The 25,702-nt window shown below is 35.9% G+C and overlaps 1 protein-coding gene across 1 annotated transcript; it reads left to right on the top strand.

Annotated features, from left to right (window-relative positions):
* Positions 1-21,269, top strand: LOC120351117 (solute carrier family 12 member 9; the record flags this gene model as incomplete). The annotated part of the gene is given in 9 exon segments (XM_039427132.1): positions 1-270; positions 5,735-5,942; positions 7,609-7,807; positions 10,212-10,457; positions 11,387-11,535; positions 11,865-12,116; positions 15,293-15,410; positions 17,384-17,536; positions 21,163-21,269. Coding segments are annotated over 9 exon segments (1,702 nt in total), but the record flags the coding sequence as incomplete, so codon positions are not given.
* Between the last annotated feature and the right edge of the window lie 4,433 nt (positions 21,270-25,702).

Raw genomic sequence — 25,702 nt, 5'->3', positions numbered from 1 at the left:
GTGAACTGCGCGACCCGGCCAAGAACATTCCGAAAGGCACTCTGTCGGCGGTGGCGTTCACACTGTGCTGCTACCTGACCATTTCGGTGCTGATTGCGGCCACCTGCGACCGCTTCCTGCTGCAGAACAACTACATCTTCATGCTGCCCACCAATGTGTGGCCGCCCTTTGTCACCATCGGCATTCTCACCGCCACGTTCAGTGCCTCCTTGAGCAACCTCATCGGCTCCAGTCGCGTGTTGGAGGCGCTCGCTAAGGATAATGTCTTCGGTGAGTGGGAAGATACTTGAAATAATAAGGCCCGGTTGCACAAAAGCCGGTTAAATTTTAATCGTGATTAATTTCACGAGAACCAATCAGAGAAACGTCTTATCAAAAAGGCCTTCTCTGATTGGTTCTTGTGAATCACTTTTTGTGCAACCGGGCCTAAAGGTGCGTACAGATTTACGCGCCGCGAACATGATCAATTCACTTTTAATCAGCTGATGCGAAGCTTTTTATATCTGTATCTTACCGTTTCTGTAAAAATACAGATATAGTCAGCTGATTAAAAGTGAATTGCTCATGTTCGCGGCGCGTATATCTGTACGCACCATAAGACGTTTATATTGTTAATATCACTTTATATTTTGTTCAAAATCCTTTTATATTAAGCGAACAATTTCTGTATATGGTTATGTATGTCCAACGGATCTCGAAAACGGCTCTAACGATTTTCACAAAATTTGGAACATAGTAGGTTTATGATATAAAAATTCGATTGCACTAGGTCTCATCTCTGGGAAAACTCGCTGAAGGACATGAAAAGGATAATAATTATTCATCCTTGAAAAACAGATGATAATTTGAATGAAAAAGACTAAGAAATTGTCAAAAAACCACTGATTTATTGATAATTAGAAATATAATCTAATTAGATCTCTTAGAAATCTTTCTAATTATCAATAAATCAGTGGTTTTTTGACAATTTCTTAATCTTTTTCATTCAATATGAATAATTACCAAAATATCAACTTCTCAACTACACAAAAGATGATAATTTCGTCGTCTGTTGATGATTGAAGTGAATGAGCGAGTTCATGTGTGTGGGACTGTGTCAAAATTATGACTCAGCTGTTGAACTTTTGTAATCATTCAATCAGGTACTTAGTGCCGGTTGCACAAAAGCCGGTTGAATTTTACTCCTGATTAATTCCAGTAGAACCAATCAGAGAAGCGATCTTTTTGAAATGGTTTTTTGCAACCAGGCTTTTGTGAGAGAAATATTTGCATTCTTCTGGGAATTGATCTCAATTCACTGTGGTTTGATAGAACATTTCTGTATGAACTATAAATTATATATTATAATTGCTTCTTTCATAATAATTCTTCCATGCTTTTTTACTCCGAGCGAAGCTCGGTCCCCCGATATTTAATTTAAATTACAGAACCAGGTTTCATGGCAACAGCGGCCACATCTTCAGTAACATCCACGTCTTATTCTTTCAATTCTGGAGAAATACCACAACGTTTCACATATCATACAATCAAATTGGATAGATACTGTTTCTTGTCTAATATAGTGATATCTAAGAAGAGAGAGTAGGGTTGTGTTTGTTCGTGTGTTCGCTTGTTCGTTTGTCCGCATCAAAACATGTCAACTTGTGGATTGCATACCGGAAAAACGGGAATGATTCAGATCTCGAAATTTTTAACATAGATTCTAAAAATATCAATCTCGTGCACCTGGAAGCCCAAATTCAATTTTTTCTTCTAGATTTTTCAGAATTAATGTTCAAATTCATCTATGCTACCGTAGGCTACATGAAGTTCCATAGCCAAAAGTGTGTCTTTTTATGAGTAGGTTATAAGACTAGAATTTACGAACGTCTATGTAGCGCAGCGGTAAAACGCTTGCTTACGGAGTGATGGTTCCTCTGTTCGAATCCGCGATGTTTCCCATTTTTTTTGTTCTTAATTTTTCCCTCGAAACGTATTATTATCAATTATTTTTTGAAGGAATTTGTTTTCTTTACTATTGAACTTGGATTTTATCAAATAATTATTTTTAATGTAAAATTTTGCCACCAGTACAAATGAATTGGACATAGTCTTCATGCTGTAGGCCTATAATTGAATTTCATAAGAAAAACATGAATAGATCACAATAAAATAAGTAGTAATTTATATTCTTTATTTATAATGTACAATCAGACACGAATTCCCAGTGAAACGAGTATTTTAGGTATTTTGTTTGGAATTGGGAAAACAAAAGGCTGCCTGATTCAAATTGAGGAGGATCCTTATCGAACTAAAATTTATTGATGTATTGGAAAAATCAATATGATTCTGTGAGGTTTTCAAGTATTATGAATTCTTCAGTTTTCTATACTATAATAAAGGAAAGAACTGGCTTATACAAGTAAGGAATAGGGAATTATGTTTGACGCATCATCACGTCTGAAATATACTCAACTGATTAATTTGAAATTTTGCATATAGATTCTTCATTAACCGAGGATGATTATTATAGGCCTATTTTCAAATTTCGATTTTTTATTACGTCAAGTTTTCATTTTGCACTTTTAGAATAGACCCTTGCGAAGCACGGGTTACCTACTAGTTTATCTGTAATCTATAATAAAGGAAGCAATTGGTGTATGTATGTACGGGACGGGAAATTCACGAATGACGCATCATCACGTCTGAACTGCTCAACTTATTAACTTGAAATTTTGCATATAGATTCTCAATTTACCGAGGATGGTTATAGGATTATTTTCAATTCTTCAAGATTTCAGTTTCAAGATGTCAAGTTTTTGATTAGACCCAAGGGTCATCTGCTAGTTGATATACAAACGATGGCTGATTACTTGAGTTTAATTTATTCGACTGGTTGTATTTGTGGAAAGGAGAGATGATTTTGATTTAACTTTATTGATAAATAAACGATTCATAATTCACTAAGAAACTGGGATTCATTTAGGGCCGGTTTCTGAGCTCGGGATTTAGCTGAGTTCTAGACTTTAAACAGCTGGAGTCAGAAAATTGGCTTTCCGAAACTGGGCGTATTCGCCGGTTTAAATTAAATTTCGAAAAACTAGAAAATTGAACACAAAATAAAATAAAGAGAAAATAGTGTAAAGTTTCAGCTATTTTGAATTATTTACGAATGTTTCATTTCGTCAAGGAAAAACTTTTCCAATTATAGAAATGAGAAAATATATATTATCATAAAAAGTGCGACTACGCTCCGTGTCGGGCAGCCAATTTTCTGACTCCAGCTGTTTAAAGTCTAAAACTTGGCTATATCCCGAGCTCAGAAACCGGCCCTAAATCATCACAAATAGAAACGTTTGTACTGTATTATCTATCATTCATCCCCTCATCATCACCTGGGCTAAAAATACTCGAGAGTAGAGAGAATATAGAGAAGTAGAAATACGTAGAGAGTTGCCTTTGAAAATAAATAAATACATAAAGATTGCTGATTACTTGAGTTTAATTTATTCGACTGGTTGTATTTTTGGAAAGGAGAGATTTTGAGAAACTCCATTCATAAATAAATGATTAAGATTGATTGATTGATTGAGTACTTTATTCATGTAGATTACAACAATATATACTGGCTTATACACTTATATACAATAGCTTACAATACAGCAAAATATAGATGAATTTACATGATATAGACTAAGAAAATAATTATTGAACTGTATATGATATGAAAAAAGCAATTTTTGATAACTATAGATAATATTGTTATGCATCTACATAAATTGGCGGAGCTTTGGACATATCAATGTCCATTCTTCGGAAAGAATATTAAAAATATCCTCCCCACTAATTCTCTACCAAAACGATGGCTGATTGTTTGAGTATCTGATTGTTTGAGATTGTTTAATTATCTGACTGGTAGTATATCTGTGAAGGAGAGATCATTTGAGATAACTTCATTGATGAATAAGCGATGGATTATTGCTTGAGTTTACTTATTTGACTGGTTGTATCTCTGTGAAGGAGAGATGACTTGGGGTATTTCCATTCATAAATAAACGATTGCTGATTGCTCGAGTTCAATCAATTCGAGTATATTGAGGTCCACGTTATCATGGCAGTGGAGAAAGATAGGAGACAACGTTGCCAATCCTCTGTCTTGTCAATCTATGGAGGGTAGGTGATACAGGTTTATTGATGTAATAACTGTTCATTCTCGTTTAAAATAATAAATTATATTTTATAATGAATTTTCATAATTAAGATGAAATATTTTGTTAATTGATTATTAATTCTACATTGTTACAAGACGATCTGGCAACAGAGCAAAGCGAGAAAGAGATAGCCCTATCCGCTTTGTCGACTGCAACACCAATGTTAATCAAATACTTTCGATTTAACGAAAATCCTAAATAAATGCTGCAAATCACTCCGAAGACCTCTGCTACTGCAGATATTGACAACAGCAATGCAGTAGCAGAGGTCTTCGGGGTGATTTGCAGCATTAATTTAGGATTTTCGTTAAATCATAATTATATATTAATTAGCATTTGAATAAAATGGATTCTCTATTTAATTCCAAATACTTCCATTATAACGTGGATCTCAATATAGTCGAATTGATTGAACCTGAGCAATCAGTAATCGTTTATTTATGAATGGAGTTATCTCAAATCATCTCTCCTTTATTCACATAGATACAACCAGTCAGATAAATTAAACTTAACAGCCACCGTTTATTAATTTATGAATGAAGTTATCTCAAATCATCTCTCCTTCAAGCCTGGTTTCACTAGTAGAGTTGGTGGTCGAGTAACTTGCATACTAACTCTACTCTACTTACTTGGTCGAGTAACTGTTTTCACTACAATTTAAAATAGTAGGTAGAGTGTGTTGTCTAGTGAACAGAACTAACCTTAAAATGTCAATACTTTTTAATAAATTGACACTTGAACACTTAATAACATCCTCATAAATTAACATTTTTTAATAAATCAATACTTTTTAATTTCAATTTCAATTTATTTATTCACACACACACACACACACACACACACACACACACACAACACACACACACACACAACACACACACACACACACACACACACACACACACCACACACACACACACACACACACACACACACACACACCACACACACACACACACGCACACGCACACACACACACACACACACACACACACACACACCACACACACACACACACGCACACGCACACACACGCACACGCACACACACACACACACACACACACACACACACACACACACACACACACACACACACACACACACACACACACACACACACATAAGATACATCAATATGAAATAAAAAAACATTACAGTATAAAATAAATAACATAAATATGAGAACACATTACAATATTAGAAGGCAAATTATACATGTTATGTGGTGAAGAAGGGTAGAGGATCAAGAGGTAGAAGTTCTTCCAACTATGGCTATCCATGTCATAGGAAGGCTTTTGATCCTTGGAATTTTTGGAAAGGATTGGGAAAGGATTGATAGAGCACAAGTAGGGGAAGTGAGCGCACTAATCAGAAAAGTTCTCTGTTAACTTTCTCAAAGGTAGAAGAAGTAGTTAATTTTGATCCAAGCATTGATATCTGTTTTTACTTTTTTTGTTATCTTGGCACAGCCAAAAAATGAATGACAATACTTCTTAAACAATGTGTAAAGGAGAGATGATTGATGGTTGGTTTGTGTTTTAGGGCAGCTGTTGATGTTCATCAGCAAGGGAGTGTGGCGCAGCAACCCGCTGGCGGCCGTGTTCCTGTCGTGGCTGCTGGTGCAACTCATCCTGTTGATCGGCTCACTCAACCTCATCGCTCAGATCAACTCGGTGCTCTTCCTGCTCTCCTACCTCGCCACCAACCTCGCCTGTCTCGGCCTTGACCTCGCGTCCGCGCCCAACTTCAGGTCAGCTATCCTTGTCTATCAGTCTACAGAGCAGGTAGTGCTATCCCTTTCTAGCCCTTCATTCAACCGATCAACTCTGCTTTACATTGGTTTGCTATCATTCGACTAAGCAGATAGCTCTATAGTGAGGTCTATAGAAAATTTGGTTTGTGGATTTCCTATGATAAAATAGGTTATTAAATAAACTGGATGAATGATTAGATGTTTTAATTTAGAGATGACAAAATTGAACTGAGTAAATTTAAATGAACTAATACAATCAATAAACAAACTAATGAAAGTTGAAAACAGGTTGTTAATCACAGGTGGCAAATATCAGATGATTCGCCACAGGTCCACGTTGTAATGACAGTATTTGATTAACATTATTGTTGCTATCCTTGTCTATCAGTCGACAAAGCAGGTAGTCCTATCCCTTTCTAGCCCTTCACTCAACCGATCAAATCTGATTTGCGTACATTGGTTTGCCATCCTTGTCAGTCATTATACAAAGCAGATAGCTTCAACAGAACAGAAGAAAGGTATTTATAAAAAAAAAAACAATTTACAAAATAAAAATCTTATGTACTCAAACACAGTTTCAATACAACCAAAAAGCAATAATATAATAGCATTTTGCTGTGGGGAGGATCAAGGCATGCATTGTCTATTTTTCGTGCCCAGAAGAGTCCTGAGGCTCAACTTCAAAAAGCTTCCACGCTTCTCTTGTAGGCCTTTATAACAAGACTTACTTGTTATGTAATTTTTGCTTAATGCATGTTATGTGAAATCTGTTGAGTTTGATAGATGAAGGATATTAGTAATAATATATTAGATTACACTTTGACGTGCCATTTACTGCGGGAACGTTGCTTCCTTGATGCAGTTCCATATGACGAATAAGTAAAGTGAATTAAACTAAAGTATAATATATATTACTAGCCGTCAGGCTCGCTTCGCTCGCCATATCCGTCTAGCGAGGGGGCTCCGCCCCCTGGACCCCCGACTGGATTGTCCAAGAATGAGATCAGCAGGCTCGCTTCGCTCGCCTGCATTTTTCATTTGAGCATTTTTATCATATGTTAGGACGATCCAGTCGGGGGTCCAGACTAAACGGATATGGCGAACGAAGCGAGCCTGACAGCTAGTAATATAATATTACCAGAAATAGCTCTGAATGAAGTAGCAGGGCCCAATCAATTTTTACGCGATAAATGCATTTCAATCTTCAACTTGGTGCCAATCTAACAAAGTCAACTCAACTTAATGCCAACCTGACAAAATTATTAATTTAGTTACCAGTTAACAACTGTTTCGAAGAGGTACTCTCTCTAGATTATAGTTCTATATTAACATATGGTATGGCCTTTTTTCAATTATTATAATTAAGAGAATAAGAAGAATATACATGCTAAAAGACGAACTTTAACTCCTTAAAAACCACCCTTAGAGTTAAAATATTGCCAAAAGATTTCTTAGTGCGCCTCCAAAGGGCCAAATGAACATACCTACCAAATTTGAACGTTTTTGGTCCGGTAGATTTCTAGTTCTGCGAGTGAGTGAGTCAGTCAGTCAGTGAGTGAGTGCCATTTCGCTTTTATATATATAGAAGAAGAAGAAGATACTATACTATAGTGTAGGCCTAATAATGATAATATGTGTATAATGTTGAATGTTGAATTTGCAGGCCTTCGTTCAAGTACTTTTCGTGGTACACAGCGTTGATTGGCCTGATAGGAACTCTGGTGATGATGTTTGTGATCAACTCGGTGTACGCTGCATCCAGCATTGTGCTCTGTCTTCTTCTAGTTCTCCTGCTGCATCTCTTCTCTCCTTCTAGATCGGCGCACTGGGGTTCCATATCACAGGCGCTTATTTTCCATCAGGTAATTATTATTAATAAAATGTATTATATTATTGAAATTTTTAATATTTTTGGTGATTGTGAAGGAAGATTTTTGTTTGGATTTGTATTCTGAAATTAATTAATCTGATAAATTCAAAATCGTAGTAGATACTTTTTTTGGGCTCAAAATAGTGTGTGAATTAAGTTATCATTTTTACATAACCTCTAGACTGTATTCCAAATTAAGGTTTAGAACAGTTTTGGGCGAATACCTGTTGTTTTGACCTGGATTGTATTTGTATATGAATAAATAAATGAATTCATTAATATATGAATTATTAATTTGTTGCGTTTAGCCGCTTAAGTGAGCAGGGCTCTTGCAGCATGCATCACGTCTGAATTATTTCATTCATTTAATAAGAAAACAAACGCACTGAGCTTTGAAGACATAATTTATAGAGATGTGTACAGACATCTGCGCCACGAACATAGGCATTTCGCTTTACATCAGCTGATGTTAGTGGCGCACGCACCTTAAGAAGTAGGAGGGTCACGAGATGTACAGTGCGCGTCCCATAGACGCGGTGACTTTGACACGGCATATAGGAAAGGTATGGTTTGGGGGGTAATATTAACGGCTTTGCAAAAACATCGGGCTTCAGAGACCCTAGATCTCTAGATGAAGGAAGCTCCCCACACACAGAGATTCTTCATGAATGAGAGAGTTGCAACGTATCATCAACAATGAAAAGCGCACGTACACATGTGAGCAGGTACTAGTTTTAATAACTAATATTCAAAAAATTAGACTGTAGTGTCGTTGAAAATAGTTCAAAAAAGGAAAAGCGTATGTTGAACGAATGTCAGCTTATTATAGGATGTGTTGTTCTAAAAGGACGTAACTTCAAAAAGCTCCTTATGTATCTTTTCGGATGCAACACGTTGCTTTTGAGAAGATACAAATGGCATCTGTTGCTTATTTCAATTTTCAATTTGGTTAAAACACACAAAACAAGACATAACACAATTACGGAACTCGGAACAGGCAAAACTTGAGAGACAAGGTTCATCGAACAACTCTTTATCAGCGGGGAGTGAAGAGCGCTGGTATAAGATTGTTTAATGCTCTACCTGCGCATCTCAAGGAGATGAACAGTAAGGGTTTCAAAACAGTAATAAGAAATGAACTATTGAATGTCTCCGCATATTCAATTGCGGAATTTATGGCTCATTGCGAGCAAGTAAGACTGATTTGATAAATTTTAAGACTAAGACTGAAATCGTTTAGACTGATTGACGAATCTACATACCCCTTTTAAAGGTCGTCAATAGATGTTTCAATAATTACGTATAATAATAAAACAAAATGACAAAGAATTACAAAAAAAATACAATAAAATGTTACAAATATAAAAAACCATGGTCTTTGTGGTTGGGTGTGTTGGAGAAGAGAAAAAAGAGAGGAAGATACCTAGCCAACTATGGTTTCCCAAGTAATAGGCAGGCAAAGAAGAGAAGAGAGAAGTGATGAGGAAAAAAGGGAAGGGAGAAATGGGGGGAAGGAAAAAAACAGAGGAATAGGTACGCAAAATAAAGGTAAGCAAGTCCACTGAAAAATGAAAAAACAATGCTGGAGCAGAAATCTTGAGTCTTATATATCTAAATGGAAGAAGAAATTACTGTATGTCCAGTTTTTTATATCCAGTTTTATTTTCCGCTGATCTTATTGTCCATGAGAAAGTGATTTGGAATAAGGTTTATTATTTTAGTACCTATGTAAATTAACTGCCTCCTTATACATTCAATATTAGTGTTATAGGTTACATATTTGTTAGCAATGGCCTTATAGAGTTTAATGTGAGAGCAAAATCGGATCTATATTTTATCAAGTATTCAATTACGGTTTTTATGTATAATTGATGTATAGTCATGACCTCAAAATCACTAAAAACCATATCCGTTGGATAGAACCTGGGTTTGCTTAATATAGTTTTAATTATCAGTTTTTGTGCTACAAATAATTCAACAATATGACAGTTGAAACAGCCCCTCCAAACAACTATGCCATACTGCAGAAAGATACATTAGAGCTCCTTATGTGTCTTTTCGTATGAACACGCTGCTTTTGAGAAGATACAAAAGAGCATCTGTTGCTAATGGACAGATACATTAAAGCTCCTTGTGTATCTTTTCGGATGCAACACGTTGCTTTTAAGAAGATACAAAAGAGAATCTGTATTGCTTAATTAAAGCTACATTTTCATTAATGTTGAATGTTTTTTAACGGGTAGTATTGTAGAGAGGCCCTCCGCCGATAGGCAAAGCTACAGTACCCGGACTATATCTCTGGAAATATGAGATTCTTGCATAAATTAAGCAGTCCACAAAGTATTTCACTCTAATTCTATTGTATTGTATTGTATTGTGATGTTGTGTGTTGTCAGGTGCGAAAATACCTACTAATGCTTGACTCGCGGAAAGACCATGTGAAGTTCTGGCGACCACAGATGCTGCTGATGGTTGGCAACCCACGCAGCTGCTGTCCTCTCATCAGCTTCGTCAACGACCTCAAGAAGAGTGGCCTGTATGTGCTGGGCCACGTCAAAGTGGGACCTGAGTTCAGCCAAATGAGTGACGATCCCACGCTCGACGAGTACTCACACTGGCTGTCACTCGTCGACCATATCAAAGTAATTACATCTAATATTAATAGCAACAAGAGTGACCTGTATGTGCTGGGCCACGTCAAAGTGGGACCCGAGTTCAGCCAAATGAGTGACGATCCCACACTCGACGAGTACTCGCACTGGTTGTCACTCGTCGACCATATCAAGATAATTACATCTAATATTAATAGCAACAAGAGTGACCTGTATGTGCTGGGCCACGTCGAAGTGGGACCTGAGTTCAGCCAAATGAGTGACGATCCCACACTCGACGAGTACTCACACTGGTTGTCACTCGTCGACCATATCAAGGTAATTGAATGAGTGCTAGCGAGTTCTCACTTTTGACTCACTGAAGGCCAAAGTCGTTGTCCTTCTGTTTGTATGTTCTACAATAACTTAAAAAAGAGTTGATCAATCAGCTTCAAATTTTGAACACGTATTCCATGAATGTTTATAGGTCAAGCTCGTTGGACAACAAAATTGATTCACTCCTTCGGCCTTTTCTCAGGATATGAAAATAACATTGAAAGTGCATTAAGAAATAAATTTGTTGTGATTTATCATTTAGTCAGCTGAAGAATTCATTGTACGCAAATAGGTACTACAGTTTTTCTATTCATTCATTCATCACATCAGATGAGGCTATGTTGGAAGCTATCACACAGTCAGTCATTCATGCACAGACACATGATTCCAGCTGCTTAATTTATACAGCATAATTTTACACTTTTTAGTACCTGTTGCACAACAGCCGGTCAAATTTTAACCGTGATCAATTCCACGAGAAACAATCAGAGAAGCCATCTTTTCAAAAACGCCTTCTCTGATTGGCACTCGTGGAATTAATCACGGTTAAAATTTGACCGGCTGTTGTGCAGCAGGGCCTTACATCAACAAATTGATACGAGTTGAGATATCAATGTGCGGTTATCGCCATTCTTTTTTCGCAGGTGAAAGCGTTCATAGAGCTGACAGTGGCTCGATCGGTGCGGGAAGGACTGCACCATTTGGTGCACCTCTCAGGTCTGGGTGCCATGAAGCCCAACACCATTGTCTTCGGATTCTACGACGATCAAATACCGCATGACTATTTCTTGGAGTGAGTATCAATTAAACCTTCATCTCAATAGATATTACTATTCGAACACAATAGAGAAAGTGAACAGTGGAAATACAGAGAGATCGATAAGTCGCGCACATGTGAATAAACCTTCCTGTATATAGACGTTTCCATAAATTATTTATGCTTGCTTATGCAAGATAGCACCACTTAGTAGAATAAGTAGTATAGCACCACTACTTATGATGTGCGGATTGATGTGCGCGACTTCTCACTATAATGCAACTTCTTCAGTGTGTTGTATAATTGATTATTTTGTCTTGTGAAAATTCAGTGATTGACGTATGTATTGTGTGTTTGTGTTGCAGTGCCGACTCGCCGTACCGCACAGAGCGGTTCCAGCAGGAGTGTGGAGGTGCCAGTGGTGGGGGTAGTGAAGGTGAAAGTGGAAGAGGCAGTGGAGGGGGTAGTGAGGTGTTTGGCCTGCGGCAGTCAGTTGAGGAGAAGCAGTTGAGCGGCCAGGAGTTTGTGTGTCTGATCAGCGATGTGCTGCGAATGAAGAAGAACGTGTGTGTGTGTCGACACTTTCACACTCTCAACAAAGCAAAGGCCGCCGTCAAGTGAGTTACACTCAAAATGTATCACTATTATTTAATTTTTCAAGTGTTTTGTATAATTAATCGTCAATTCTGTCCAGTTGAAAAATTCAAACCATCCACCTTAAAGCCTGGTTTACATTAGTAGACTTAGTGGTAGAGTTCCCTGGGCAAGTACTATCTTGTGGACTCTCCCAATGAAAATGTTCATGGTAGAGTAGTAGGGTCATTTATTTATTTATTAGGTTAGCACAAACAATACAGTAGTCGGGAAAGAAAAAACAGGTTATTGCCCAAAACTTCATCAATTTCCCAATTTAGTTTCAAATTGTCCAAATATTATACATAGGTTATGTCCATTTCAATTTTCTACACCAAATCACACTCTGAGAATAAAACAGATTAGAATAAAACAAAAAAATAATAAATTTGGATAGATTGATAGTAAAACTTTTGTAAAAACATAAAACAAATTTAAAAAAAAAAACAAAATAAAGAATAAAACCACTTAAATTTTGAGCTCGAAAATATCACGTTCACCTTAGCTACATAAGAGTAGAGTCATGGTAGAGTACTAGTTTTTAGTAGAGTAGAGTGGGTAGCACCGTGGGATAGTACTCTACCACTTGCCTTCCCCCCCACCGCTTCTCACTCTACTCTACCACTACCATGCTAATGAAAACAGTCTCAAGCTAGTAGAGTAGAGTCAGTTATTGACATTTAAAGGTTGAGCCTGGTTTTCACTAGTAGAGTTAATGGTCGAGTAACTGGCATACTAACTATACAGACCTAACTCTACTCTACGTACTTGGTCGAGTATTGTTTTCACTATAATTGAGAATAGTAGGTAAAGTGTGTTGTCTAGTGAACAGAACCAACCTTAAAACGACTCTACTAGTTAGAGACTGTTTTCATTAGCATAGTAGTGGTAGAGTAGAGTGAGAAGCGGTAGTGGGGGACGGCAAGTGGTAGAGTACTATCCCACGGTGCTATCCTACTCTACTCTACTAAAAACTAGTACTCTACCATGAACGTTTTCATTTGGAGAGTCCACAAGATAGTTGGTACTTGCCCAGGGAACTCTACCACTAACTAAACTAATGAAAACCAGGCTTTAGTTCTGTCCACTAGACAACACACTTTACCTACTATTCTCAATTGTAGTGAAGACAGTTATTCGACCAAGTAAGTAGAGTAGAGTTAGCTCGGTAGAGTTAGTATACCAGTTACTCGACCACTAACTCTACTAGTGAAAACCAGGCAGTGTTCTCTCACTTGTTGCGAGATGCACGGAAATCGCCAACCTTTTATCACCGGTAATTGTTTGTAAACAACAGCTGTAGAAAGTCTACTTATTTTCTTGTATTGTACCATGGCTTACTCTATCTAAAGTAGGCTATGATTGTACCTATTATTGTTGTTGTAATGACACCTCCTCTAAACACGCACTTGTTCTACATTAGAGGAGTAATTTTCTTAGAGAATGTAAATATTGTAACATGTAAGTAAACAATAATAAAAAAACACTTACTGAAAATAATAGTTATTTGTATATCTAGAGTGAAAAGTACGACTTTTTCTCCCTGAGGGAAAAGTTTGAAGCCCGAGGCGAAGCCGAGGGCAACAATTTTCCTGAGGGAGAAAAAGTATTTTTCACTCATGATGTACACAACATTTTTCCTCCATCTACATTTTTTTATAGAAACTGCAAATAAAATCATTTTAATAACTTACGTATTGGTGACAATGTTTCCTAACATAACCTAAAATCTAAAACCTAAAAGCCGGCCGTCTGATTGGCACTGCCGATTGCGCTATCTATCGGCAAAAGTTGTAACAATTATATCAGCTGGGTGTCTACCAAAAATGGCTGACTCCAGATCACGCGGTTCAAATTTGAATTGCAGATCAAAAATATTTGTTGGCTGGTATTTTGAATAGAATAAGATATTTTAAAAATTGTATAAATTTTTATCGTCTACTAATATTAAGAATATAATATCATACAAACATATATTTCATGAGTTGATCAAATTTCTGGTTGTGGTATTGAATTCAGTTGACTCAATGACAGACACCTCTATTATGCTTTCTCATCTGAGCTTAGACCTTCTAACCTATTATAATGTAAGTTTTTAAAATAGAGATGCTTCCCATGCTATTTAAATGGTGTCACTTTTACTCCCTAGGGAGTTTTTCTGTTTTTTACTACCGAGAGCGAAAAAGTGACACTTTAGTATTATGTTTCAGGGAGTAAAGTAATTACTTTAGCCAGTAGGTGGAGGAAAAATTAATTTGAATTGACTTTTACAATAAATTCACCAATGGATTTTGAGAGAAATCTGAGATCGGTACCAGAGAGGATCTAAATGACCGGGCAATTCCTGATGTGTGCAACTTAACAAAGCTTTCCAAGGTTGCAGATAGGCTCTTTAAACTGTCGGTCCCGGCTAATATATAACAATTTGTTAATGTGCAAATTTTGAAAAAGAACAGTTTGGGCTTTAAGCCAGTTGTTCCTTTCCCAATCATTCATAATGAGTTGAGAATGATATTGTATGTATCAATGTATAACATAAATGAATAAACAGTCGACCATTAACGGCTTAAATTATACCTGGAAAGTTCGCGAGGTGAAACTTTCTTCAGGGTCTCCCCACCAATAAAAGTCATACGTATATTAATATTATTATTTGTTAGAATAGTCAAATATTATATTGTTCAATTATATTTAAAACTATTAGTGTTTGAACATATTAGTGGTCTGAAAATTTTGCGAAGTGAAGAGCTACAAGACTTAACCTATTTCGGACTATGTGTAACCATATCTAAATTGGGGAGAGGAATAGCACAAGGTTACCTTATTTTTCCTCTCCCTATCATTTATAATTATGATGTATACTTATTATATCAATCAATAAAGAATAAAGAATATTTTATATTACTTATTATAATATATACTAGCAGGTAACCCGTGGTCCGCAAGGGTCTAATAAAAAACTTGGCCAACTGGAAACTCATCCTACTGAAATGTGAAGAATTTAAAATATACCTATAACCTTCCTTGGTTAATTAAGAATCCATATGCTAAAATCCAAATTAATCAGATGAGTAGTTGAGACGTGATGATGCGTCATTCGTAAATTTCCTATCCCATACGTGTATAAGCCTCTTTATATAGATTATATAATTTGTTTCAGGTCGGGCAGTTTTAAATACATTGATGTATGGCCAGTCAACTTCTTCCATCCAAACGCTGAGGATCCGTTCAACACTACCAGCCTATTTATGCTACAGTTGGCCTGCATTATAAATATGGTGAGTGCCTCATAAATATGATATGCTCATAAATATGTGCCTCATAAATATTATTCGAGCTTCTTACATCAATGAGGAATTTGTATGGTATTTCACATTGATCTGTATGATTTCTTCATCTTTTCTGTCAAAAATTATTTTGTAAAAATTATATTCATCCGAAATTATTCAATGAAGCAAAACAAAAATTTTCAATCTTCAAGGATGTATTGACCCTTTGAGCTTCTGAATAGCTCTTCAATGGTTCATGCAGCCCTGTTTTGTACTATTGAGAGGCAGAATAAAAAGGATGCCCACATATTAATATCAGAGTCAGTGACCGCTACATTGAAAATATATAACTTGAGTTAATCAAATAAGCCTGGTTTTCATTAGTAGAGTTGGTGGTAGAGTTCCCTGGGCAAGTACTAACTTTCTTGTGAACTCTGCCAATGAAAACATTCATGGTAGAGTACTAGTTTTTAGTAGACAAGAGTGGGATAGCACCGTGGGATAGTACTCTACCACTTGCCTTCCCCCCACCGCTTCTCACTCTACTCTACCACTACTATGCTAATGAAAACAGTCTCGATCTAGTAGAGTAGAGTCGTGTATTGACATTTAAAGGTTAAGCCTGGTTTTCACTAGTAGAGTTAGTGGTTAGTGGTCGAGTAACTGGCATACCAACTCTACTCACCCAACTCTACTCTACTTACTTGGTCGAGTATTGTTTTTACTACAGTTGAGAATAGTAGGTAAAATGTGTTGTCTAATGAACAGAACTAACCTTAAAACGACTCTACTAGTTCGAGACTATTTTCATTAGCATAGTAGTGGTAGAGTAGAGTGAAAAGCGGTGGTGGGGGAAGGCAAGTGATAGAGTACTATCCCACAGTGCTATCCCACTCTACTCTACTAAAAATCTGGTGTGGCGCACTCACACAACTTTCCTTGCCGTTATGAAAATTGATCACCTGACGCTATAGTGTTCACGCGCATCTCAAGTCTACCATTCAAAGATCTGAGCCAGCTGGTGACTGGACAATAACACTGGAGACACACAAGGTCTGCTATCACTTCATAGTGAATGATTTAATAGAATCAACAGTTTGCAATTTATTGAATAATCCCATTTTCTCGAATTTCGAGCTTATTTTCAATTTTAGGTGAACATGTTACTGAACATTAATTGTAGAGATTTTCATGCTAAATCTTTTCCACTTGAAAGTTGTTGTTTTAAATTGTATCTGAAGCCTGATAATTGGGAATCTAAAATCAAACTTTGCATAGAAGGGGCGGAGCTCCTGAATTTTTTCCAGATATGGGACTTGTGGCAGTTGATAGAGTTTATCAATGACTATTTGAGGTATAAATTTGATCAAAATCGTTGGAGCCGGTCTCGAGCTAGTAGAGTCGTGCCGTAGGCTATCAAGTTCAACAACATATCAATATGTTTAAAAACATATTAAACTATCGGTTTATATATCAATGCTTTTTGTAAAACTTTTGAGGCTGAACGGCGATAATGAATGTTCCTTATTGACATTTTAAGGTTAGTTATGTTCACTAGACAACACGCTTTACCCACTATTCTCAATTGTAGTGAAAACATTAACTCGACCAAGTAAGTAGAGTTGAGTTAGTATGCCAGTTACTCGACCACTAACTCTACTTTCCTTAAAAAAAAGTTTTTACTCTACTAGTAAAAACCAGGCTATACTGCCATTATAACGTGGACTTCATTAGAGGTGATTTTGTAATGTTGAAAGACAGAATAAAATAAAAACATACCAGTATTTATTTTATTAATCTTCCATTATTTATTTTTTATGTTACTGAGCTGAGTGTTTTGTTTTTCTTATTGAATCTGAATGTGAATATTGTGAGTTTGAATAGAAAACATTTGAATTTGGAAATTTGGAAATTGATGTCTAGATGTTAATTTGTATTTGTTGAATGGTGTTTGATTGTTTGTTTGTTTGTTTTGTTTGTAGGTGCGTGGCTGGAAGCACCTGCAGCTGCGTGTGTTCCTGTGCGACAGCAACATGGCGGTGACCGGCCTGACCGAGTTCCACGCTCAACGCTCCACCGAACAGAGGTTCCGTCATCTGCTGCACTCGCTCAGAATTAAGGCTTCCATACATCCGGTCAGTTAACTTTCAACTCTAGTCTATTCCATTTTTTGACTATTACTGTATAATTAAACGAAAATCATAGATAGATAGATAGATAGATAGATAGATAGATATTACGTCTGGTTGGCCTCAACGGCGTCAGACAAGTCAAAGTGCTAGCAAAAGCGAGACACCATTAATTTTTAATTAAATTTATATCTAGTATATAATTACTATTTGTCTTTGACTCTATTACAGTAATCAAAATAGTCCTTCAGACTATAAAAGCATTCCTCCTTTAGAAATAAATTCAAACTTCGTTTAAACTTTTCTATCGTTAATATTTCCCGCAACCGAATTGGTAGTACTTGGTAAATCTTTCTACCAATATAACTGGGTTTTTCTTCATACAAAGTCAATTTATGATATTCCGAGAAGGTACTCTTATGCCGTGTATTATATTCATGCGTCTTATTAATAGTCTGTAGTGAACACCTTCTAATATATACACACAATACACACATTTCCAAAATATAGAGACAGGGAACTCTGAGAATCTCCATTTTAATAAAATAGTCCCTACAATGTGTTTGTGGATGCAACCTCAACATAGTGCGCAATGCTTTCTTTTGACAAATGAAAATTTTCTGAAGGTTACTCTCTCTAGCTCCCCATAGGGCCACTGAATATGTAATATGTGACTCCACCAAGCAATGATAGACCGACTTCAATAGAGGCTTATTATTTAATTTACTTAAATTCCTTAAGACAAAAATTCCACTCGCTATTTTACTTTCAATCTCATCAATTGTTCCCCCCAACCCAGCCCTTCCCCCAGTTTCACCCCTAAGAAGTCCGTTGAGCTCTTGATTACCAATTCCGACTCTCCAATGAATAATTTAGGTGTTTCATTTTGTCTTAACCTCCTACTCTGATGGGTTTGTAGACACATCTAATTTGTTTTCGAGGCATTCAACATCAATTTATTATTTGCAAAATATTGGCACAGACTATTCAACTTAACATAGGACTCATTAATCCAAATTAAATGCTGCAAATCACCCCGAAGACTTCTGCTTCTGCAAATATTGATAACAGCGTTGTCAATTTTTTTATGATTGCTGGACTTGAGGAGATTGCATTTTGCAACAAAAATTTTCCCCAGCGCAAAGCACGGGTTACCTGCTAATATATTATTTCTTTTCATTATTACAACATCAAATTAATGATTCAGATTCATATTCCTTTATTCATATGTTTAATAAAACAAAATTCAATTTAGGTTCTAGCGTTAAAAATAAATACCAGTAGCAGTAAAATAACATGGTGAATCATATCAAACTAAAGAGTACTGCAATAATATTGAGCAAGAAAAATGATGAAATATGCGAAAGTTGAGGTACTGTAATGCTTTCACATGAAACGGTGAAGTTTGGACCTTAAGAAGTCCATTCTCAGAGAGGGTATCGAGGATACCTTCCCCTTCAGCACTTAACCATAGATTAAGAAAGTCTGGGGAGATAAAGAAAATGATTGGGAGATAATCAACAGGATAGATCCAAAACTGTTTTTCTCCTCAATCTGTAATATAATAAAGGAATGAAATAGTTTTAGAACAAAAATAAATGAATAGGAAATTATTACAGAGGTGAAATCTCCAAGAGTTCAAGTGGACAAGATGGACTGAAGAAAGAAAGTATTCATTTTTCTCAAAAATTTAAAGCTGGTGGGCAAATAAGAAAAACACAGAGTCTAAAGGCTGGTTTTCGAGCTCGGGATTTAGCTAAGTTCTAGACTTTAAACAGCTGGAGTCAGAAAATTGGCTTTCCGAAACGGGGCGTAGTCACAGTCCACGTTTAAATTAAATTTCGAAAAACTAGAAAATTGAACAAAAAAATGAAATAAAGAGAAAATAGTGTATAGTTTCAGCTATTTTGATTTATTTAGGAATGTTTCATTTCGTCAAGAAAAAAAATTTCCAATTATAGAAATGAGAATGTAAAGATTATCATAAAAAATCTGGTGTGGCGCACTCACACAACTTTCCTTGCCGTTATGAAAATTGATCACTGACGCTAGTGTTCCCGCGCATCTCAAGTCTACTATTCAAAGATTTGAGCCAGCTGGTGACAGGGCAATAACGCTGGAGACACACATGAGGTCTGCTATCTCTTCATAGTGAATGATTTAATAGAATCAACAATAATTTGCAATTGAATGATCACATTTTCTCGAATTTGAAGCTTATTTTCAATTTTAGGTGAAAATGTTATTGAACATTAATTGTAGAGATTTTCATGCTCAATCTACTCCACTTGATTTTTTTTGTTTCAATTGTATCTGAAGCCTGATAATTGGGAATCTATCTGCATTGATGGGGCGGAGCTCCTGAAATTTTTACAGATATGGGACTTGTGGCAGTTGATAGAGCTTATCGATGACTATTTTAGGTATGAATTTGATCAAAATCGTTGGAGCCGTTTCCGAGAAAATCACGAAAAACCCTGTTTTTGACAACATTTTCGCCATTTTAGCCGCCATCTTGAATTGCATTTGATCGAAATTGTTCGTGTCGGATCCTTATAGTGAAAGGACCTAAAGTTCCAAATTTCAAGTCATTCCGTTAATTGGGAGATGAGATATCGTGTACACAGTCGCACATACACTCATACAGACACACACACACACATACAGACCAATACCCAAAAACCAGTTTTTTGGCTCAGGGGACCTTGAAATGAATATAAAAATTTAGAAATTGGGGTACCTTAATTTTTTTCGGAAAGCAATACTTTCCTTACCTATGGTAATAGGGCAAGGAAAGTAAAAACTACGATTACGCCCCGTTTCGGAAAGCCAATTCTCTGACTCCAGCTGTTTAGTCTAGAACTTAGCTAAATGCCGAGCTCGGAAACCGGCCCTAATAGTCGACGATCATGATTCATTCGCAGCGTCTTCCAATTCGGGAGCTCGACGGCCAGTAATAATAATAAAGGAAAGAATTGGCTTATAGTTGTAGGGGATAGGAAATTCACGAATGACGCATCATCACGTATCAACTACTCAACTGATTAACTTGAAATTTTTGACATAAACATGATAAATTTTCCATATTATTTTAATATGGAAACTATTTATTTGAAATAAAAAGTAATAAGTGAACATGTTACCAAACAAACTTGACTTTGACTTCATATTTCAGCCATATAACAAGTTCAGTCAAGGTAGTAACGGTCAAGTCATTAAGGCCCGGATCCACAAAAGCCGGTTAAATTTTAACCGTGATTAATTTCACGAGAATCAATCAGAGAAGGACTTTTTGATAAGACGTCTTCTCTAATTGGTTCTCGTGGAATTAATCACGATTAAAATTTAACCGGCTTTTGTGCAACCGGCACTAAGAGTATTATCAGAACTTGAGAAGAGGGTGAATTATTGATGATTAGTAGAATAGTTACTTTCATTTTTTTTTTATCTACTATACGACTTGGAAAAAGTTATTTTTTTCTAATTAATTTCATTAGTTAATCCAGGCCTAGAATGGCTTCTAATTATATGGAGTATACTATCTAATTATAATTCTAAAACAATACGAGTGTAAGAAGAGTATTAGTTTATAGATATTGTTTTATTAATGTTGTAAATTCTGTTGATTTTAGGTGGCAGAATGGTCGACTCAGTTGGCGTCCCTGAGAGGGGGATCTGTGTTCCGGACCAAAGACCATGAAGTGTCCGACGGTCATGTGGCAAAAACTTATTTGTCAAAGTGAGTACCAACTTAAATCCACTCAAATATTGCATTCTTTGATTTTCCTCATTAACTTACATTTATAATGAGGTCCATGTTATAATGACAGTATGTAATTGACATTGGTGATGCTATCCTTGTCTGTCATTCGACAAAGTAGATAGCACTATCCTTTTCTAGCTCCACAACGTGGCCAGATCGGTTTTTTTACAATGTAGAAATATGATTAATTTAATTTATTAATATGATTAATTAACAAAATACTTATTCTCAATATTGTGAATTTTATTATTAAATCATTGAATAATATATTTTTGACGAATAAAATATAATTATTGATAATAGTTAAAACAAGAATGAACAGTAAAGTCTGATTTTCACTGTAGTGAGGTTCACGTTATAATGGCAGTATTCGATTAACATTGGTGATGCTATCCTTGTCTATCATTCGACAAAGCAGGTTGCACTATCCTTTGTTAGCTCCGCAACGTTGCCAAATATGTATTGTGAAGCACTTCTTGGGGAATTACTATCGCCGCCAAGGTTAAGTCGACACACATATAACGAATCTTGTACTGAGTCCCCAGTATTGAGGTTAGGAATTTGAAAATGCGTGCGTGGACGCCAAGTGAACACCAGACTGACTGAGTCACTACAAGATTCGATACAATCGTCTGAATCGCGGGAGGCATAAACACTCGCTCACCCTTGATTCTTCTTATGACTGATTGTATAATGATAAAAATTTCAGTGGTAGTGTAGCGGTCGCTAAACACTGAGTACGGATATCTTAAAACTATTACCTGTGATGAAACAGCATATAAAATCATACAGGTCGAGCAAAAACCTCGATGTAGATAATCTACGGGACTGTGTCTCTAATAAGTTCAGAAGGATTAAGATAGGGCACTAAGGACCAGAGATCGTTCGGAATATACTTCGAGAACAGAGTCTTGTCGGGCTTTATGCTCTATTGTAGGAAATTATATTATCTTCAGCTGCATCTGCCATACAGTCAAAAAATTCGCTCCCAAGCCGAGGTTGGTCACTGATAAAAGCTGATATATGAGCAGGTAAGGACAGAGAATAGGTAATCTCGATCTGACCCCACACACTACATCCACTTAGATCTGTTCCAATATCCAGGTTGAATCAATTATTTCAACGATCGTACTTGGTCGGTTCTTGATAATATAGAACGTGTCAGACACAATAATTGACAGGCTTAAGAAATAATCGAACTCAGAAGACGAATTGACAAAGTGGAAATATAATATAATAAAATATATAATTTGACAGTGCAGATTTAAAGCTTGGATTACAGATTGAAAATAGTTTTTAACATCGACAAAATAACTAGAAGTTTGCTTTTGCTGGCGTGATACCATGCATGATCCAACAGACTTTACAATTGACAAATTTAACAGTTTTTTTTTTTTAATAATGAAAACAAATTATAAAAGATTTTTAAAATTACTCAAGGTCGTGGTTCTGGCAGCGGAGGATAGTTAATCAACTACAAGTTCTTATAAATTCTATACCAGATAAAATCTAGGATCTTAATGATTATAAGCGCTTGTCGGCGTGGCCATTACTTTAACGAAGAAAATTTTATATTTTTCTGCACTATGTTTTCTTCGAAGCGAAGTTTGGGGCCCCAACATAAAAACTCACATGAATCCTCTTGGCGGTCGTGGTTCCTTTTGATCAAATTTTGTATGATCGGTGGCTGGTCCAGGCTTCGGTCTTAGCACCTGTGGAATTTTAATTAAATATTTCCTTCACCAATTAAATTAGGGAATAATTAAATTTTAATTTCTAGAACAATCAATCGATGAATAATTTTATAAAATAATAGATAAATTAGCCTAAGATATTGGCTCACAGATAAAAAATACAAAAATCGAATAAAATTTCACTAATAGGTCTTTGGTAACTTTTTAACAAGCTTCTTCTAAGCTCTTGGTTAGAACCTTTTTCTTGGAATCTCTGTGTAATTAATTTGCATGAAAATTCGCCATTTGTAGAATGATTATGACGTAGGCATGACGTCAGTGGCAAGCAGTAAAATATAATTCCTTTGATTACAATAATAACTTATTTGTATAATTTTGTAAATTGCTTAATTCTCTATATACAGTTCCCCTATACAGTGTACATGCACTAGCATATATGATAAGGCAAGTTTTCTGGCTGATAACAGATTAATTATGATGCTTTCAAACGATCATCCCTTTTGGTGCCATTTCTATGACGTATGATTGGCTTAGGCTTGCCAAAGAGATTCATTCACCAGTGAATGACTCAGTTGAAGCAATAATTTATAATTTAATATTTCTATAAAATTCTTATTATATTCGAATCTGTTATAATTAATTTTAGCTGCTCTCATCAATGATACAATATTCATGCTATGACCTTGTTCGTTACTACAACATTATAATGTAATTTCGTGAGTAATAAATAATTTTAACAATAATACTTTTTTTTTATATTGAAATTCTTTATCTTTTTCAATAGTTCTTAATTTTAGAAATAATATTATGGTTTGCATTAAGACCTGGCATGACGTTGATAATATTGAGTCAGTCAGCTGTGTGTCTGAGCTGTTACAAAACATCATCTGATCAATTGTAAACAAAAGTATAACCTTCAAAAGTTCAATGAGCAATTCATAAATGGTTTGTACTTAATTAGCAAAATAAATATAATTTTATTAAATAATTCTTTGAAAAAATACGTTGTACAAAACGGTACTCTTATCTTATACTCAGCTGTTGATAAGGGAGCCTTATCGCTCGGGTGCTAACTGTTTGTTTGGCAAACCTTCTATTTTATAAGGGTAATTATAATTTTTCTAGTTAATTCTCTCCTTTCATGAGATTTACTCAAAAAATTCATCACAGTATTTAACAATGTAGAAATATAGACTCGGCAATGCTGTTCTCCTATCTTCATCCACTGCTATTATAACATGGACCTCACTATAGTAGAGTTAGTGGTCAAGTAACTGTTATCTACTCAGTTATTAACTAACTCTACCGAGCTAACTCTACTCCACTTACTTGGTCGAGTAACTGTTTTCACTACAATTGAGAATAGTAGATAGAGTGTGTTGTCTAGTAAACAGAACTAACCTTATAATGTCAATACTGAACATTCATTATCGCCGTTCAGCCTTTTGCCGTCCTTGTAAATTCTATTAGATGATGTCATACAGAAATGATGTTTGTCGAGTTCTGTTCAATGTGGTAGAATTCGTTGTGTGTGTTTAAGCCTTAACTGAGATTCGGCTACATAAAGCTAGTTTCACACTCTGAAGCTATAATGAGGTGCACGTTATAATGTTTTTGTAGGAAGATAGGAGAAAAGGGTTGCCAGATCTCAGCCTTGCCACCCAAACAGCTGATACTGGTATATCTGATCAATTTAACTGTTCATTATTGTTAAAAATAGTTCATCATATTTTATTTGTCAAGAAAATATATTTTTTATGTAATAATAAATTTTCATGATTGAGATTAAATATTTTGTCAATTAGTTGAATTTCTACATTGTTGATAAACGATGTGGCAACATCGCAAAACGTGAAAGAGATAGTGTCATCTGCTTTGTTGAATGGTAGACAAGGATATCAATACCATTGCAAATCACACGCTGCCATTATAACGTGGACCTCACTATAGTTACACATACATCGATTTTTGCCGTCCTTATGAATGCTTTCACATCAAACGGAACTTGAAATCATCATCTGTTCAATCTACTAGAATTTCTAAGGATGGCAAAAAATCTAACGTGCAAAAATTGATGTGTGTGTGTGTAGCTAGCCATACGGTTCCGTTCGGTTCGGTTTGTTTTGGGTCGATTGTCGTAAGTGTGAAACGGTAATTCGGTACCGAATAGCACCGAACCGACACTAATATCACTTATTTTATATTGAAACCGTTTCAAGAAAAGGGCAGTATGATGTTATTTTATAAATAGAGATTAAGTACCCCTGAATACATACATTTTAAGATTTGGTTTGATTTGTCAGGGAACAGATTTTGAATTATTTTTCAACTAACAAATCGAGTAGCCCTAATTAATATTTAATAAAGTCTCTCACACACCCTCGGTTTGGTTTCTGATAGCGAGATAGGTCCGGTTGCAGCCTGTTAACTTTAATCTCGATTAAATGACACGAGTACCAATCGGAGGAGGTTTTTCTAAGAAGACTTCTCTTAATGGTTCTCGCGGCATTTAATCAAAATTAAAAGTTAACAGACGGTTCAACACAAAAGGCTGTTAACTTTTAATCTCGATTAAATGCCACGTGAAGCTATCGGAGGAGGTTTTCTGAGAAGAAGACTTCTCTGAATAGTTCTCGTGGCATTTAATCGAGATTAAAAGTTAACAGGCTTTTGTGTTAAACATCTGTTAACTTTTAATCTCGATTAAATGCCAAC

Source organism: Nilaparvata lugens, chromosome 1 (assembly GCF_014356525.2).
Source record: "Nilaparvata lugens isolate BPH chromosome 1, ASM1435652v1, whole genome shotgun sequence".
Taxonomy (NCBI): Eukaryota; Metazoa; Arthropoda; class Insecta; order Hemiptera; family Delphacidae; genus Nilaparvata; species Nilaparvata lugens.
This window is presented reverse-complemented; position numbering and strand designations above follow the sequence as displayed.